This window comes from Gastrolobium bilobum, unplaced genomic scaffold (assembly GCF_033153095.1).
Source record: "Gastrolobium bilobum isolate Gb01-03AN ecotype WA unplaced genomic scaffold, APGP_CSIRO_Gbil_v1 utg34787, whole genome shotgun sequence".
In the NCBI taxonomy this organism is placed as follows: Eukaryota; Viridiplantae; Streptophyta; class Magnoliopsida; order Fabales; family Fabaceae; genus Gastrolobium; species Gastrolobium bilobum.
In genome coordinates, this window is record NW_026897009.1 from 141,490 (window position 1) to 161,332 (window position 19,843).

Genomic DNA, 19,843 nt, shown 5'->3' on the forward strand with positions numbered 1-19,843 from the left:
TGGCGCACTTTGCGTACGTGGATTGAGTGCTTGATGCATTTGTCCAGTGCGCATAAAGAATACGCATGCAATAATTCCACCAATACTGACTGTAGCTTCCGTAAATCATGATCCGCGCTGATGACACAATTAAACACCAAAACTGACTACCTAGATCAACTAGACTTGCTAAAGTATTTTCTCTCATATACCTAATTAATTAGGCTCATTATGTTTTTCTTAAATTAAATATATATCGTATTAAAGGTAAAATTCTTAACATAATTATCATTAAATCTATAGATTAAAAAAAACATGTTATGGACGTGATAAATGCCCACATTTTAGAAGGGCTAACAGTTAAGAGAATATTCATTGCTAAAGTAATGAATCAAGAACTGAACCCCCATTATTTACAAGAGGCTCATAATTTCACTACTGTCAGGCAGAGGCGGACCCAGGGGACGGGCTAGGATTGGCCATCACCCCTCCCTGATTTTTAGAATTTTTTTTACTATATATATATAATTTTGGGCTAAAAAAAATTAATTTTGGACTAAAAAAATTAGGTAATTGGGTTGAAAGTTTCAAAAAAACTTAAACAAACATAACTTTAGAGATTGAAATTGTAGTTTTTTCCAAAGGAAGTAGCAAACTTTTAGGGCTCAAGAAAAAAATTTAAAATCAGGCACACTTGATTATCAAGAGGTGGCGAAAATCATTGTCAAAGAAGACAACAACAAAACACAAACAGGGGTTCCAATTTTTTGAGCTAAATACTAGGGAAGGAAAAGAGCCCGCATCCATTGTCAAATAGAAGATAATTAAGACCAGAATTTGAAATTGAATGGAAGACCAATTTCTTGATGATTCTTTGATTACATATATTCAAAAAAAAATTATTTTGAATTTTAGCACATATTCAATTATAGAAAAGTTTAATAATATGAAAAAACGTAGAGCAAGAGTTAAGTGAATTGACCTTGAATTTTGTAATAAAACTCTTTCAAACTTTTTATATTAAGTTCATATATGATTGTATGTACTTTTCTTATTAATATAAAAAAATTCGCCCCCACTATAAAAAGTTCAGGGTCCGCCACTGCTGTCAGGTAACTCATCTATAAATAAAGGGATAAGTACATTGTAGTTAAAATTCCGATTTAAATATGCGATTTTACGCTTTTCTTTTAATCAAAACGATTTAATCAAAATTCCAAAAGCTTTTACGCTTTTACGATTTTTTTTTACGTTATGATTTTATGTTTTACGATTTTATATCCTCCTTCCAATTTTAGGTAGAATCTCGATTTTAACTACCATGGTTAAGTCAATAAGATACACACATTCTAAACTTTCTCTCGTAAGTGTCAATGTGCATATGTTCTATCCTTTGGCTATGCCCTTATTATAATAATGGATAGTGATTCGCTGACCTAAGGTATCTCTTTCATAAATACCTAAGAAAAGACGTACAGATCCAATATCAACATATCAGTTATCGGCTAAACATCTCTCTCTACGACAGAACAGATCCCAAATAATCTTAATATCTTTTATATCATTCTGTCCTGATAGAATAACTTCCCTTCAGAGAGTATAAATATTGTACTCATATTATCTCCACATTGCCTATTAATGGAGTGTGATATAGAAATTTTGAAGTTTGTGAAGAGCACAAAAATAAAGACGGTGAATAAAATGCATGAATGGAATGGACGGTGAACAAAATGCAGGACGAGGATGGAAAGATAAAGCAGTGGACAAATGTGATAGTTGGATTGAATTGGACTCTCTATAACGATTTTTATATAGAACAATCAAATAGTACCTCTTTTGGGATAAATCAAGAACACTGCATAACCTATCGATTAGGAATTCATAACTCAAATATAATAGCAACTCTAAATAAATTCTAATTATATACAGAATCTTAATAAAATAAAAATATTCTTAAAGCAACTAAACATCCCATCGATATATATCTGAAGTAATTAACATAATTATCAAATGTCTAAAAACAACCAAAGACAAATTCTCAAATGAAAAATAACACATAATCCTAAGATCTATTTTTTACATCACTAGACCGATTGCTTATATATATGCGGGTGCTCCCAAGTATGCTCCTCATTGGCTTGGTGTGCAATCTATGTGAGATCTTACACATTAACTAATTGAACACCAACAAAATGGAAGAGAATACCAGCATGAAAGGCAATTCAGTTTTCTTGCTATTATTCTACTCTCTCTTGCTGTTTCTTGGAGTGTCAAGATCATCCGCATACATCATTGAAGCAGGGAAGGGTAGTAATGATGACACTACCCCTAATGACAATAGAGTTTATATCGTGTACATGGGAGCCGCAGATTCAACAAATGCTTCCCTTCGGAATGACCATGCTCATATTCTGAGATCAGTGCTAAGAAGGTAATTAACTACATCTATATCTTGTAGGGACATCAATTAATTAAATTGTTATATATGTTACTTAACAGTAGTCACATAAAATTGTGAAGGAATAAGAAGGCTCTAGTACGCAACTATAAACATGGTTTCTCAGGGTTCGCAGCTCGTCTATCAAAAGAGGAGGCAAACTCAATTGCTCAGGAACCTGGAGTCGTGTCTGTCTTCCCTGACACCATTTTGAAGCTCCACACAACACGTTCCTGGGATTTCCTCGAGTACCAAACTCACGTCAAAATCGACACCGACCCAAACACGGTCTCCAATTCTTCTACCTCATCAGACATCGTCATTGGCATCTTAGACACAGGTTATTATTAATATTAAAATAAATCATACATACATACTCCTCTATACTTATTATTCTATCCTTATCATAAATTGAATATAGTACCCGATTTGTTAATTTCATCATTTCAATAATTATTAACCAATGAATACAAAAAACGCAATACAGGCATATGGCCAGAGGCGGCAAGTTTTAGCGACAAGGGTATGGATCCTGTTCCGTCCCGTTGGAAAGGCATCTGCATGAAATCGAAAGACTTCAATTCATCTAACTGTAACAGGTAAAAGGCCCACTAAAGTTACTAAAAAAAAAAAAAAAAGGCCAACCAAAAGAGGAAAGAGAAAAAAAAAAATCAAATTCTAACCACCTTAGCTTCTTCACTCTTGTTTACGTTATTTAGCTTTTGGTTCTATTCATATTTCATAGATATGATGACGGTGGGCGGGTCCCTTTAGAGTAACAGCTATCAATTATTTTCATTGTCATCAGGAAGTTAATCGGAGCAAGGTATTACTTTGACCCTGATGATGAAGAGGTCAACACTCCAAGGGATACGTTAGGCCATGGGACCCACGTGGCGTCCACGGCGGCGGGGGTCACCGTCACTGATGCATCATACTATGGTCTTGCGGCGGGGAACGCCAAGGGTGGGTCGCCGGAATCCAGATTGGCCGTTTACAGAGTGTGCGGCCGCTCGGGGTGCAGTACCTCCTCCATCCTTGCGGCGTTTGATGATGCGATTGCTGATGGAGTGGACGTGCTATCGCTCTCTCTTGGTTCTCCCGCCGTGATTCGACCCCCATTGACATCCGATCCTGTCGCCATCGGAGCGTTTCACGCCGTGGAGCACGGCATCGTGGTGGTCTGCTCCGCCGGTAATGATGGACCGATGCCACACACGGTTGTCAACGACGCGCCTTGGATTTTAACCGTCGCAGCCACCACCATCGACCGGGATTTTCAGTCTAACGTTGTGTTGGGTGGTAACAAAGTGATCAAGGTGGGTGCATATTACAGTGGTAATCATAATTCTTGTTTTGTTATCGTTTTTAGGAATAGCTTTAATATAAAACAAGAAATTACTAATTAAGTAATTACAATTTATTAATAAATTTACTTATTTACTATTGTGATTAGTTTATATTTAAATTTTGTTAATAAAACAACTATATCACTTCAGTGATTGAAATTGTTTTTTCTTTATAATATTAGACTACTTTAAATGTTTAGGAAAAAACATCTATCATTTTAAAAGATATAAGCTTATATCATTTTAGATCCTAACCGTTGATTTCCGTCCATCAACCGTTATAATTTGTTGGATTAAAATTATTAATTAATTAATAATAAATTTGGCCCATTAAGTTTGACCCAATAGATTATAACCGTTGATGTACGGAAATCAACGGTTAAGATCTAAAATGAAATAAGTTCATATCCTTTAAAATGATAGATGTTTTTCTTAAATGTTTATTATAACAATATTAAAAAAAAAGTAACCATACAATAAATATATATATATATGTGTGTGGTTTCAGTTCCACGTTATAATAACAATAATAAAGATACATAAATATTGTTACCAAAAAAAGATACATAAAAATTAATGACTTTAACTTTTTGGTGAAAGACTAGTTTTAATCAGTTTGGGGGAGAAGATTTTTTGTGGGGTCCTTCCCCCAAAATTAGAAGGATCACTGAATAAATAGTGGACCTGGAGCATCTTAAATTTTTTCATCTCCGGACCCAAAAAGAAAACTATTGCTTCATTCCGGTTTCCAAATTCTAAAAACCCCACCCTTGCTTTCTTATAACCTCCGCTTCCTTTTCCCAAGATTTAGTGGTAACTAGAATATAGTTTGACAAGGTTAAGCCATACTTTTAAATTTAAAATCTTGATATTTATACATTACTTTTAATTTTTTAGTTTAAAACTTTAGAAAATGTTAAAATCCTATTCAAAATAAATAATACGAAAAAAATATTATTTTAAATCGGCACATTGCAACTGATGCTATCTGTTCTCATCGTTGGTGATTATTATTAAACTTCAGGGCGAATCCATAAATTTCTCCCCACTTTCAAATTCTCCCAAGTATCCATTGATATACGGTGAGTCTGCCAAGACAAGTAAAGCCAGCATAGTTGAAGCAAGGTACGTACGCAAAATCTACCAAACAATGAATAAACAATTGGCAATAACAAACATGGATTTGATCAATTACTTGTCAAAACTTAAAAGCTCTTGGAAAAAAAAAAGTTATATTATTTGTCAAATGCATGCAGAGAATGCCAATCAGATGCATTAGATAGAAATAAAGTCAAAGGGAAGATTGTCCTCTGCGATGGCCAAAGTAATTCAGATTCAACTAGTGATATAGCTGACACGTTGAAAGAGGTGGGAGGATTAGGTCTGGTTCATATCACTGACCAAGATGGAGCAATGATATTGTCTTATGGGGACTTCCCAGCAACAGTGATAAGTCCCAAAGATGCCCCCACAATCCTCCAGTATGTCAATTCAACCAGGTAAAAATTAGATGCCAACGGTTTGGGTCACTATTTAATAAACACCCTTAATTTTAGAATTCGCTTTCATAGCTGATTGCGGGTTAATTTGATTTTATATATATAAAATCTGAAGCAATCCAGTGGCAACAATTCTACCGACAGTATCAGTCATTGATTACAAGCCTGCACCTATGGTGGCATACTTTTCATCAAGAGGGCCTTCAACACTCTCAAGTAATATTCTCAAGGTAAGCATATATATGTATATATATATATATATAGCTGATAGTGATAAGATTATAAATCATGATAAATTATCCTCAATACTCAACACTAATCAGGGACCTGCTTTATTTGTAGCCTGATATAGCAGCACCAGGAGTGGACATTCTTGCAGCATGGATTGACAATGACGAAGAAGATGTTCCAAAAGGAAAAGAGCCCTCTCAATACAACATCGACTCCGGGACTTCCATGTCATGTCCACATGTTTCGGGGCTTGCTGGCAGCGTTAAATCTCGGAACCCCACTTGGAGTGCCTCTGCAATCAAATCAGCAATCATGACCTCAGGTTAGTATCTTATTTAGTTATAGTTAAATAGAAATCAATGTCCCTAGACCCTATTTAATATAATCCTGATATGAGATCTAGCAATTCATCAAGTCCTACTTTTCTAAATGCAGCAATTCAAAACAACAATTTGAAGGAACCCATGACAACGGATTCAGGGTCGGTAGCCACACCTTATGACTATGGAGCAGGGGAAATGACAACATCAGGACCATTGCAACCAGGGCTAGTTTATGAAACCAGCACCATTGACTACTTGAACTACTTGTGTCACATTGGACTTAATATAACCACGATTAAGGTCATCTCCAGAACTGTCCCTGATAGTTTCAGTTGTCCCAAGGATTCGAGTTCTGATCATATTTCCAACATCAACTACCCTTCCATAGCAATCTCCAACTTCAATGGGAAAGGAGCTGTGAATGTGAGTAGAACTGCTACAAACGTTGGTGAAGAGGATGAAACAGTGTACTCCTCCGTTGTCGATGCTCCCAGTGGGGTAAATGTCAAGTTAATTCCAGATAAACTCCAGTTTACGAAAAGTAGTAAACAACTAAGCTACCAAGTTATTTTCTCCTTGACTTCGACCTCGTCTAAGGCAAATCTGTTTGGATCCATTACCTGGAGTAATGGTAAATATACTGTTCGAAGTCCTTTTGTATTAACCCAGTAGTTACATTAAAAATAAGTAAATAACCATGAATAAAAGCAAGCTAAGTTCTTCTGGTTACCTAACCTTCAGTCTTGATTATTTATTTGCCCTCTTTTTTAATTTTAATTTTAATTTCTCAAATTTCTTATCTATTTTATATTTTATAAAAAAAACGAACTACTTTCTATTTACACTTAAAATTAAATCCAACTTACTCACCACACCTTTTGCTTACGAAAAAGAAACGTGTTTCAATAACTTTAATGACTTGGCTAGATGGAATCAACATCAGTTTTATGCTTCAAAAGCAAATTCCTCCTAATAGTTGCAGACTTAAGATGACTTAAATAAAATATGATAAGCCACTGGGATTGGTTTAGCGGTAAATGATAAGTTGTATTAAGTTATGTGTTTAATTCTTACTTGTATACAAAAAAAGACTTACTTTTTAAGAAATTTTAAACAAGTAAGGGACAGTAAGCTCATGAAATTGGGAAATGTTAAGTGCAGACAGACGTAACGAGAAGAGTTCGACTGTTTGCGCCAATATAAAAGTTTAGTCAGATCTAGTTAATCAGAGGGCAACTGTGAAGTCAGATGCAGACAAAGAGTAGAACTAAGCTACTGCAAGCAAGCAAATGATATTTACGTCCGATGCTTGTCCGCATGATTTATTACGAGAGTCAACATGTAACGAGTTCAACACTTCCTTTCATTGAAATACATTATTTATATATCACTGAGCTATTTATCTTCCAAGATTTTACATAATAAAATATACTGTTATATTTGTTATTATTGTACTAGTATAACAAGGGAAAAACTATTCTCATGTCACATATGAGACAAGTTTTTTCTCATACACACTCTTCGATAACTGTGTCACATTTTTCTTTTCTTTTCTTTTCTTTTCTTTTATGAGGTGGTGGAACCCACTGGTTTGTCTCTATAACATGAGATAACTATCTCATTTAACATGAGATTAATAAAACCCATATAACAATCATAAAAGGAAAAAATATTTATCCTTTTAAATGACACAACTTATATTTTTTCACTCTCACAAAGAAGTGGGACCCACATTTTTTATTTTTTTTGTCAACTCTCTTTCTTCCTTTATGTATCTCTTTCTCTCTCTTAAAATGAGACAACTTTACATCCTTTAAAATGACACACACTTTACCCATCATAAAATTATGAGTAAACAAATGCTTCATTCCTTGTTTTAACCCAACAGAATCAGAATCTCAAGACAAAATAACACTTTTTTTTGGTAACTAATATTGCTGGGTAATGCATACAAAGACAAATTATTTCGTTTTCTATTCGCCAAAGAGAGCTAGCTTTGGTAATTTATTTAAAACTTTTTTTTTATTCAAATGTATTTTGAACAAAATGAGTTTTGTATTGAAAAAAGTTCACATGATTTTCATATTTTGTAAGAGTAAGTTATTAGGGTAATTTAAGGAAAATTACTTTTTGGTCAAAAATAATGCATATATTTGTTTGTGTAAATATTATTTTAGTAACCAAAAATACAGTCTGGGCCAAAACGCATTGAGGTGCCCAGGATGCATTCTGAAGTCAAGTTTTGCCAACCCCAAATTAATCTTTAGTCAGAATACATAATAGGCATCCAGAACCAGAAGAATGCATTCAAGAATGAAAACCAAACAGGTTTAGAATCAAACAAATCTAATTACAAAGAATGATTAGTCATATACACCTGAAGGAAAAATGATGAGAACCGGAACATACCAAAAAGTATATCACAATCAGCAGGAGATAATCATCACATGGTCCAATTAGTGCGAAGCATTAAAGCAGCTATTTTAGAATTTCCATCCATTACATATGCAAGACCTGGCTTCAACCAAAATTTATTACCCATATTAAATTTTAGATAGGATTCTGCCTGAAAATGATCCCCGCTTTCTGAATCTCCAATCATCCCACTGAGACTAATTCCCCAGCCAAATGAATCTTCAGAAACATCAGACATGGATACAGACCATTGTGGAGATTTGGGATTTAATTTGTTCATCTCAATCCAACCTCCAATTCTTGTAAAGTCATCAAGTTCAGACTCCACCGTCAAAGCAATAGAACCAGCTGAGACCTGTGGCAATGCTTCAGGTACTACGTCAGAGACGTCATGTTGCTTGGACAAGGCAATTGGAATTGTAAAAGCTCCAAATTTTCCAAGTTGCCTTGATGAAAAAGGCATTTGATGAAAACCCAGAACAGACAGCTTTGTTCCTCTAGTTAATTGACACACAAGCTGCCCGAAAGTGCTGCATCTATTCTCCATTGTATTATAACCAGACGGCATGCCCAGTCCAGCAACAAATTGAGCCAATGAAGCAATAACATTTGACTTTCTCACAGTTATGCCAATGGCGCTACCATTGTGCAGATTCAGAAGCGGTGGTCCAAAAGAGGAAAAGTTCATATGGCCCTTTCCCAGCTGAATTGGCACAAAACCATATCAATATATCAAGGGGCCTAATTAGGAGAGGGTAGAGAAATCCAAAAAAATAAAAAAGACACAATGACTTATAGAAGATGACATTTGGATTAAATGTTTTTTCTACTCTAAACAAAACGGATGACTCAACATGCCAAAAAAACATGGTCCATGCAATTTATTTACATTTATGGCCATAATGAAGAGAAATCAGAGAAATAATGTTTAATCCAGTAGATGAGCTGATTTTAAAAGGACTATATCTTAAGGGAGAAATATACTGTTCCATTTACAGTTAAGAAATTCAAGAATCCAGATAAAATGCAAGCAAAATAGAGGTAAAGTAAACAACTCAACCAGAAACTAGATAAACACGTGACTTGACCTCAGGGTAATGAAATCCATGTACTTGGGACAAACCACATCCACATACAAGAACACATTTGTTACAAAATTTTGAAGGCTAGGCATTATGTTTTTAACAGCTAGTGCGCTGTTTCAGGGCTTTCCAATACTTTTTACACAATTATGAAGGAGCATAACAGATTACTAAACGCATGAATATGCACTCTTCTACAATTTGGTGTCCCCTGATTTTAGGGGGTGAGAAACTGAGAATTTCAGGGAAGAGATTTTCCTGATATGATAAATTATGTGAAAAACTCGACCCTGAATTTTTCATTTTTCATCTCCAATTTTAAGGGAATACTGAACACCAAACTAACTGCTAGTTGCAACAAATTCTAACAGTGAACTGAATATCACTAATATCATCGGACAAACATACGCAATTATATAGTACCTGGTCAGAAGAATTTGAAGCAATTACAACATCCCTGCATTGGGCTCCCATTGGGATAGCCATCAGAGATAACCAATCACTAACATTTGCTCTATAGCTGAGTTTCGCCAGAGAAAGTGGCATGTCAAGGACATAATCATGATGTTCCTTTCCTTTCTGAGTGACCACAAATTCTGCAGCAAGGGTATCCTTCTGCCCAATGGTTGTTTCGAAAACGAATCTCAAATCAATGCCGGTTCTTATTCCAGACCTATTTAAGGCATCTAAGTTCTGCTGATTAAGGTTGTCCATCACCAACAAACCCCCCAGGAAATCCACTTGTCCTCTTACATGGGTGGCAGCTTCCTCGAATGGACCTCCTTTGGACGATTTATACACGGAAAGCATTCTCTCAACCTTTTCTTGTCTGTCTCTGAGTTTCATAAGATCCGAGAAAGCTTCTCTTTGTAAACGTTTAAGGATTTCAATCTGAAATTATGATTGCGGACACAGCTATCAAAAGCACAACATAAAGAAAAAAGCTAGAGAACTAACTATGTATATCGAAAGACAGGCACAGCATTTGATGTTATCTTGGTTTGGTTATTTTAAATCATAAAAGGAACTAGTATAGTAGCACCAATTGGAAAAAGGTGATAATGAAGGAGAACATGGTTATTAACGTGTTTATACAATAAGATAGAATCATGAAATAAGAGAGAGAGTTGTTTAGCAAATACCGGATTGCGCCGACGAAAAAGGCCGTCAAAAAAGTCTTGACCGGATTTGGCAAAAGCTTTCAATTGGTCGAACACTAAACCTACAGGCTCCATTACACGACGGAACGAACAAAACCTCCGTCGTTCACTGATTAATGATGATCGTATTGCACGAACATTTCACAAAAACGACGGAGCAAAACTTGTCTGTCTAGCTGTGACTTTCTCCTCTTTATGCCCAAATAACAAAAGGCATTTCAAAACAAGATAAGCCCATTTCAAAACAAGGTCCAATTTTGTGCCAGAAATATAAGCCCATTTCAAAACAAGCCTTTTAATGGTTGTTATAAACATAACCTACTTGTTCAATTTGCGACATTTGGCCTTTGACAAGGAAATTTACCTTCGAATCCGAATGCAAGCAAATAAATGTTATAAGGTGGTTACCACAAATTAAACTAACTTTAATATTTCTAAAGTGAATGTAGATAAGTTATTTACATTTGTTCTCAAAACGACGTCGTTTTGAATTGAAAAATTAAAAAAATTATAATGAAAAAGACTATTATAACCTTCAAATAAATTATAATTACAAAAATAAATTGATTTCCGTCCCAAAACAACGTCGTTTTGGACTCACCGTGGATAAGTTATCTACGTTGACGGTAGAAAAAGCGAACCCATCAAACTATTAGAGTAAAAAATATCTCTATTCAAGTTCTTACAATTTTATTTTTCTTAATTAAAAATAAAAAAAATTGGCATGGAATTGAAGATACTGAAATTCTGAAAATATAAGGCACATCCTGTATAAAAATTGGGATCTTATCCTTTACAATAAGTGAATGATCCAATCATACATTTATTTGTTTATTTCACCATGTAGCAAGACTTGAGTGATTTGACCGGAAGTCTAAATTAAGGGCAATGAAGTTGAATCAAGTGGTCTCAGAAGAAGCTGTTTACATATTTGTTGACGATTTTATCAACAAGAATCTGGTACGTTCTCTCGGTGGGATGGTAGCTGTCCCAAAACACATATTTAGAATCGTCTGCGCAGGTTTCCGTTTCTAACTGATTACACAATATCGATGCCTCTACAATCCCCGTGCCGCAGCATCCCTTGTCAACAACTTCAAAGCCTGAAATTCAATTTAAAGATTTAGGAGCGAAAGAGGAAATGGGAATAAATGTATATAACTATATATGTTGGTGAAATCAACAATTTTTTTTTCTTTCAATTTCCCCCCCTAAAAAAAGATGTTTTTTATTTTTTATTTTTTGAGGGGGACTAAACAAAATTATGTTGATTTCACCAACACATGTGATAGAAGTTTTTTTTTTTTCATAAAAGGCAAAGGATGTATGTATTAGTAGTTTAGTACCATATGTGGTTGGGTTTTCGATGATATGAAGCAAAGGGTTGTAAACATCAACATACACCACCTTCGCTTGAGGCATATTTTGGTTTAGGTAGTCCATCTCTGCAGAGAGTTTAGCATTAAACAACGTTGATGCCATGTTTATTTCTTGGGAGCACTTTCTCTCTATTCCTCCAAACAGCGTTCGCTCAAATGGCAAGCATCCTACTGGGGGTGCACCAAACACTCCTATTCTCCTTGCCCCCAATCCATATATTTCCTTTGGAACATCACAGTGGAAAAATAAAATATAAAATAAAAATACTAAGGGACGTGAAAAGGCAAAACAAGATACATTATTTTACCAAAAAAAAAAAAAACAGCTATTAGAGGATTTAAATCTGCTGTCCCTTTTTCTGTGTTTTTATCTATTCAATTAAATAATAATATAATAATAAAAAATAATTTTCTTTTAAACGAAATATAATACCTTTTTTAGTTATCAGTCACTTTTTTTTCTAAATTGTCATTAGTTAATTAAAGGGAACGGAAAAGAGACAGCAGATTTCATTTCGTTATTAAAATGATGGACGGAAACTTAAGTTAAAAATATAATCATCTTTGATCTTTAATTCTTTGTCATGAGGGATAGAAGGAGGGTATTGAGTGTGAGATTACCTTAATGAAAGAAGAGGCAAATTGCGACAACATATCAGTGTAAGAGTTAATATCATATTGCGCTTTCCTAATTCCAGATGCATAATAAGAATTGGCAATGTCGTTGCTGCTCGCTACCACAAATACTAAACTTTTGGACAAGATGAAGTTGGTTCTTTCTTCCCCAAAATTTCCTTTCAGCTTTTCTATGTATTCTTTGAATTGCTTCAGTTGCTCAGGTAACGGTATGACTGACTGTGTTCCCAGAGTAACAAGGTACACGAAAAATAAGTTAGTATGCGTTTTGTGTGTGAGTTAATTTGCAAATTTAATTTTAACTGAATATTCATTTTGTAAAATTGGTTTTAGTTAAAAATAAGTTCAAAATGAATTGATTGTATTTTCATATATTTAATTATTTATGTGAAAAGTAATAATAAATCACTCGGGTTTGCAAAGTTTAAGTTTAAAGTTTGTATCAAAAAAAAAAAATTAAGTTTAAAGTTTATATTTGAAAAAAGAGATTGTTTTCATATTCAAATCGGTAAATTTTTTTATCACAGAGGAGCAGCTTTGACTCGCCCTCTCTACGTGAAGAGTAATTATAACATCGTGAATATTATTTAAATATAGAGAAATAATACTCTCATGCTGCATAAGATACCTATCTCATATCATAGATCTATAGAATTTTGTGCCAATTTTTTTTCTTTTTTCTTTTCTTTTTAAACCACATATTTGTATTATCTCATGTAACATGAGATTAGTAAACCCCTTAAATATAATATTTACCACAATTCCACAAAACAACAAATTCGTACTTCTATCTAAACTTAAATTTGAGTCCCGAATCATAGTCATAAAAAAATTATCAAACAAGATATCAATTTCTTAAATCCACGTTTTGATTTTACATTTTACATGGTGCAAACGTATTTTCAAACACAATATTAGAACAAATAATTATTCAACAGGACGAGATCGTTAGTTTCTAACAAAATGATGCGATAGGTTTGAAGCAGGGAGGAGTGGAGAGCAAGTCGAAACACATGAAGGGAGACACTGAGGCTTGCTATGTTTCATAAAATTCAAATCCAAGGAAAAGAACCTTACGGACAAATCATGTTAGATTAAAAAACAAGATATGAAAGAGGAATTGTTTTAAAAGCTTAGACACACTAATAGCATGACACGTTTGATTCGCAAACTGTTTTGTGTAAAAACTTAAATATTTTGGAAATGGATTTTCTAGTGTTAAAAGAAAAAAAATGACATGATCACGTGGAAATATTATAATCATACAAGAGTGAATCAGTAATTTTGATTTTGTAATTATCTATTTTAATATATTTTTTTCTATTTTTTTATCATCATTAATTCACTTTTGTATAGTTATAATTTCTCGTATGACTATGCTATATTTTTTTAACAAGAAAGAAAGGATCTAAATCCAAATATTTTTCATTTACAAAATGAATGAGACGAGAGGTATCCATAAATCAAGCGCATGTACCTGCAATTTCGGGGTCAAAGGATCATATCCGGAGCCACCCGACGCGAAGTTGACTCCCGTAAGGAGTTCATCGGGCTGCAAACTCGGACTGTTATATGATGGTATATATCTTTCGATTCCCAATTCTTCCGCTGAATTACCAAAATGAAAACATTGATTTGAGAATTAGATTGAAAATCAGAAGCAAAGTGATCAATTTATTTTTCGGGTCTGAAAAAAGAGGAGTGAATATATTAAAGTTATATTTTGTTTTTTTATTTAGATAATGCTACGTGAACATTATTTAAAGAAATTAAAAAAAATGAACTATTAATGGATTGCATTTAGATTTATCATTTATATAAACAGATTTTGATATGACAATACATACATAGAGATGTTAATTTAATGGTTTAGAAATATGCGTGTATGTGTAAAGTTATATTTCTATGACAAAGTTACTCTTTTCGTCTTTGGATTAAAAATAAAATAGAGGTTTTTTTAAAACAAAAATCTTGTATTAAAATTTCTTATACAAATAAAATTTTATATATATGTATATATATATATATATATATATATATATATATATATATAATTGCTTAACAATATGTAATTTTATATAAAACGGTTCCATATAACTTCACATGGATTTTACTGTATAAGAATATACACGTGAGTTTGAACATGTATAAAATTTATTTAAAGCGCGTTATTCAATTTTCAGATGATAGAATTTACCAAAAAAAAAAAAAAAAGCCTCCGCTAATGAAGCCAAACGGACATTGGAAATAATAAAGTGCGAAAAAAAAGGGGGCAAACTCTGATGTAATTAATAACCAATTAAGAATCTTGTCACTACTCTGACCAACATCTTTAACCAGGCTCGGGTTCAGAGTTATGTGAGTACGTACCAAAATAAGTAAGACCGTATAAAATAGGAAAACTTCATTTTCATCCGGTGATTTTGTGATTTATCATTTGATTTCTGGTGATTTTAAATTTATCACTTAAATTTATTGTACTGAAATAATTTATCATTTAACTCCTTATGGTTTCAAATTTCACTTAGATCTTTTGTGGTTACAAAAATTTCACTTAAATCCATTGTAATTTAAAAAATAAACATTTTAAAAATATATTTAAAATAAATTTTCTCTCTTTTTTATTTTATATCCTCATGTAATGTAATGCATTTAGGGTTTGAAAATATTTTAAGTTATTTATTCTGAAATTAATTTTTACATTCTTAATTTTTTTTATTTTAACAATATATTTGAAATTAAAAAAATTATTTAGATGAAATTAAAAAATATTATTTATGATAAATTAAATATGTATTATCAAGATAAGATATTACTTTCTTTAAATAGATAAAAAAAATATTTGATTTGAATTTATTTTCTTGATAAAAATAAGTGAATTTTTTTAGAATTTATTTTTATTTTTTAAACCTTATTAAATGCATTAGGTGAGGATATAAAATAAAAAAGAGGGAAAATTTATTTTCCTCTTATTTATTTTTTAAAAATTTTATTTTTGTTACAAGGAGTCTAAGTGAAAATATTTTTAACCACAAGGAGTCTAAGTGAAAATTTGAAATCACAGGAGGTTAAATGATAAATTATTTAAGCACAATGGGTCTAAGTGATAAGTTTAAAACCACGGGGTCAAATGACAAATCACAAAACCATAATGGGTGAAAATGAAGTTTCCCTTATAAAATATCTTGTAGAAATTTAAACGTGAATAATAATTTTTTATATTAGTTAATAATGAAAAAGTAAGTATAATTCAAAACGAAAATATTTATGAATTTATTGTTCTAAGATGTAAAAAAAATAAAGCTTTGTATTATTGACAAACAGTTCATTATCTCAACAATTTTATCAAACATTTTAATAATTATTTTTATTTGTCATATTAAAAATAAAGGAGAGGTTATAATTACTACTTTTTTTTCTTACTACTTGTTACTACCAAATCTTAACCGTTGATTTTAATCAATCTAACGATTATAATTTAATAGAATTAATAATTAATTAACAAATGTGACCCAATAAATTATAACCATTAGATTCGTAGAAATCAACGATTAAGATTTAGTAGTACCAATTAATAAGAAAAATAATAATAACTATAACCTTTTCCTAAAAATAAATTAAAAAAATATTTTTCGAAACATTGTCCGACACACCCTAAACTTTCCTATAATATTTCGCAAGGTGACTTACATGCTGTTAACTTTCCTTAAAAAGTCAAGCAACCAAAAAAAGGAAAGCAAAATGAGTCATATACATTTATAATTGGGCTTGCTCTTTGTCATTTTAAATGACATAAGTTATGTCATTTTAGAAAAGAGATATACACAAAAAATAAAAATTATGGGAGAGAGAAAGTAGGTGGCTTTTTTTTTAAGAGATAGGTTATTCTACCTATCATTTTTTCTGCCTACCACCCTCTAACACCGCTAGATCATAATCTCAAGAAGAAAGAGAAAGACAGTGGCGGAGCCAGACCAAAAGTTTAGGTGGTGCCAAAAAATTTTAACATAATAAATTATCAAGATATTTATCGTAATTATACAAATTAATCAAAAAAAATTATTATGAATTCTAGCATAGTTATTTAAATTATGTATTAAATAATATCAGATAACATTGAAAATTCAAATGAACAATCGTTAATGATTATGGGTTCGCTTTTTCTGCAGTCATTGTAGATAAGTTATCTGCAGTAAGCCCAATACGACGTCGTTTTGGGACGGAAATCATGGGGTTTTTGTAATTTTAATTTATTCTACGATTATTATAGTCTTTATAATTATAATTTTTTAATTTTTCAATCCCCAAACGACGTTATTTTGAGAGTAAATGCAGATAACTTATATGCATTAGGTGCAGAAATATTTTTCTAAATGATTATATATCAAAGCAAACATATAAAAAGACACTAACCTTTTGGGTAAGCATTTCAAACATAAGAATTTCACTTTCCTCCCATAGCATGATAAGTAATGAACCAAGCATTGTCATAAGGATATGAAAACACACAAATATAATATTTTTCTATAAATTCCACTTTATAATTGAGATATTAACTACAAATTAAAGCATACAGACAACATTTAGAGTCAAAGCGATTCTCCTTCATTATACTTTTCTATTTACAAAATATATTTTTGTATGATTCTTCCATCTTTTCATTTCGTAAGCCATTGCTATTTCAATCGAAGTCTTGCAGAGCTAGCAAGTTGTGCAACAAGTCAAATGAAAAAAGGAGCAAGAGAGAGAAATCTAATTGCAATTGTAAGTCACAAATTAGGACTTTTAAAGTGATTTTAATTTATGGGTCAGGTAAAAGGATTTGGATATTGGATTTTATTTTTCTGATTGAAAAATATTAATATAATTATATTTATTTAGGTGATGCCAAATTATAAATTTAATCTTTGTTAATTATAATTAATTACATATTTAAATATAATAAATAAAATTTTTAAAACCAAGCAGGTGCCAAGGCACCTGCTGGCATAGCAATGGCTCCGCCATTGGAGAAAGATAAATGTTAGTTAAGATTCTGATCTAACGGTGTTAGAGGGTGGTAGGCAGAAAAAATAGTAGGTAGAATAATCTATCCCTTTTTCTGCCTACCACCCTCTAACACCGTTAGATCAGAATCTCAAGAAGAGAGAGAAAGATAAATGTTAGTTAAGATTCTGATCTAGCGGTGTTGGAGGTGATAGGCAGAAAAAATGGTAGGTAGAATAACCTCCAACACCGCTAGATCAGAATCTCAAGAAGAGAGAGAAAGATAAATGTTAGTTAAGATTATGATCTAACGGAGTTGGAGGGTGGTAGGCAGAAGAAATGGTAGGTAGAATAATAGGTTATTCTACCTACCATTTCTTCTGCTACCACTGTCTACCACCCTCCAACACCGCAAGATCAGAATCTCAAGAAGAGAGAGAAAGATAAATGTTAGTTAAGATTCTGATATAACGGTGTTGGAGGGTGGTAGGTAGAGGTAGACAGAAAAAATGATAGGTAGAATAACCTATCCTTTTTTGAGATGACATAACTTTATATCATTTAAAATGACAAACATTTTTTTCTTTATAATTTTATGATATTTTTGAAGATTGGATAATTGAAATAGAAACTGCAAAGACATTTAACTAATTTCTTTAAAATCCAAAGCATTTCATATTTTTAAATATAATTAAGATGATTTAATGAAAAATAAATATTTATTTATTCAATAAGGATATAGACATTTACAGTTTCTTTGAAGAATTTATACTTTTGCTTATACTAGTACTATGACCATTGAATAGCTATTGAATGAATTTGCAATTGCATGCAGAGAAGACAATTAGTAGAATAAAGAAGGGATATTTAAGTACCTATGAAGTCGGAAGGGACCTTGCCATTGGAGAATCTTCCTGTTGGTCTCCCTTCCTGGAAATCCCTCCCATAAGGAAGGAAATTGCACTTAGCCAGCGTCATTATGTAATTGTTGCTTCCTGTGTCAACGATTGAATCTCCAAACATTATCAGTGCTGGAATTGTTTCATTGCCTGGCAGTTTAATGATAGCCTCTGCAGTATAAAAAAGACGGAGACACAAAACACAACAAAGAAAGACCACAGACTTAATCGTGTACCACTCCATACTGCGTTCACCCATGCACATCACATTCTGCGTCAATATAATATGTATTATATACTTATATGTAATTGATAATTCATGTATATTGTGTTAGCTCAGGTCATTTATTGGTTACACAAACACTCCACAACCACAAGGGAGGTACCTATATCTTTATTTTAATGTAATAAAATTCTTTTTTTTTTTATATTTTTTAAGTGAGCTCCATAATTGCTTTAAATCAAGGCCCGATTCACATCAAATCCGAATTCATTAATTGTACGTTTTGACACACTTCCACGTATCCTGTCATAGATGATGACCCCAGCACGATCACTCAGATTTCATTCTGTTGCTTATATTTACGGGCTATAAATCTATAAATCAATGATAGCGGTGATCAACTGTTCCAAGCAAGAGCCAACATGACAAGAAGAAGAAATATTTTGGAATTAACCAAACACGTTCACATGGGAAACTAAATGCGGAAGACAAGAACAAACTACCTCAACGAAATCAGAGACTAGTATAAATTAATACTAATTAAATTCAAGCATAGAAACTACTTATTTAGCACGACAACTCTAGGTGGCATGTTTTGTAATAAATAAATAAATGAAAATATTTTTATTATGTTGGAGGAATTTCTGAAATTATTTTTTAATTATGTACTCTCTTTTACATAATTAAAAGAAAAACAGCAACCATTTTTTAACTATGTACTTCCGGAGTACATAGTTAAAAAATGGTTGCAGGAATTCCTGCAATAAGAGAAAAAAGGGATCCATAAATAAAATAGAAATTATCAAACAAAATTATAAACATACTTTAATATCTTGAAAGTTCAAAAAAAAAAATACATGAGATTATTTAATGAAGAATAGTAAATAATATTTTCATTTTTAAACCTGTAACTTAACAACACTAGTTAATATACTGAAAAAATCTTGCATAGCTTGCATGAATGTCAAATTTGTTGAGATGTTTTCCTCATTTAACGCTTTAGTAACGGAGCATTGATGACTCAAGCTCAAGACTCCAAAAAATGTAAATACTTTCCATTAATGAGATGAAATTTATTTGTGAAAAGTAAGCTAGTGTCTGAAAAGAAATTTGATAATGCGTAACCTTTTCAAAGAATAATATGCAAAAACAAATAAATTGAACATTCAATTAAGCAAATTGGGCCTCGACGCGAGATCTTTTTACTCAAAATGTGGCTAGAAAACGCTTGAATAAAATCCAAAT

The 19,843-nt window shown here is 32.2% G+C and overlaps 3 protein-coding genes across 3 annotated transcripts; 1 reads left to right on the forward strand and 2 right to left on the reverse strand.

Moving 5' to 3' along the window:
• The first annotated feature begins 2,173 nt into the window (after positions 1–2,173).
• LOC133303393 (CO(2)-response secreted protease) lies at positions 2,174–6,512 on the forward strand. The gene is made up of 9 exons (XM_061503303.1): positions 2,174–2,410; positions 2,500–2,756; positions 2,904–3,015; positions 3,225–3,735; positions 4,790–4,890; positions 5,022–5,264; positions 5,380–5,494; positions 5,607–5,817; positions 5,931–6,512. Exons 1-9 carry the CDS (start codon positions 2,190–2,192, stop codon positions 6,488–6,490), a joined length of 2,331 nt encoding a protein of 776 aa, XP_061359287.1. The 5' UTR covers positions 2,174–2,189; the 3' UTR covers positions 6,491–6,512.
• Positions 6,513–8,152: 1,640 nt separating this feature from the next.
• Positions 8,153–10,620, reverse strand: LOC133303399 (uncharacterized). Its single transcript, XM_061503310.1, has 3 exons — positions 10,458–10,620; positions 9,739–10,206; positions 8,153–8,936 (listed from the first exon to the last, which is right to left on the reverse strand). Exons 1-3 carry the CDS (start codon positions 10,548–10,550, stop codon positions 8,262–8,264), a joined length of 1,236 nt encoding a protein of 411 aa, XP_061359294.1. The 5' UTR covers positions 10,551–10,620; the 3' UTR covers positions 8,153–8,261.
• A 764-nt stretch (positions 10,621–11,384) lies between these two features.
• Positions 11,385–18,619, reverse strand: LOC133303404 (GDSL esterase/lipase EXL3-like). The gene is made up of 5 exons (XM_061503317.1): positions 18,352–18,619; positions 13,968–14,098; positions 12,476–12,709; positions 11,822–12,077; positions 11,385–11,578 (listed from the first exon to the last, which is right to left on the reverse strand). Exons 1-5 carry the CDS (start codon positions 18,617–18,619, stop codon positions 11,385–11,387), a joined length of 1,083 nt encoding a protein of 360 aa, XP_061359301.1.
• Positions 18,620–19,843: the final 1,224 nt, after the last annotated feature.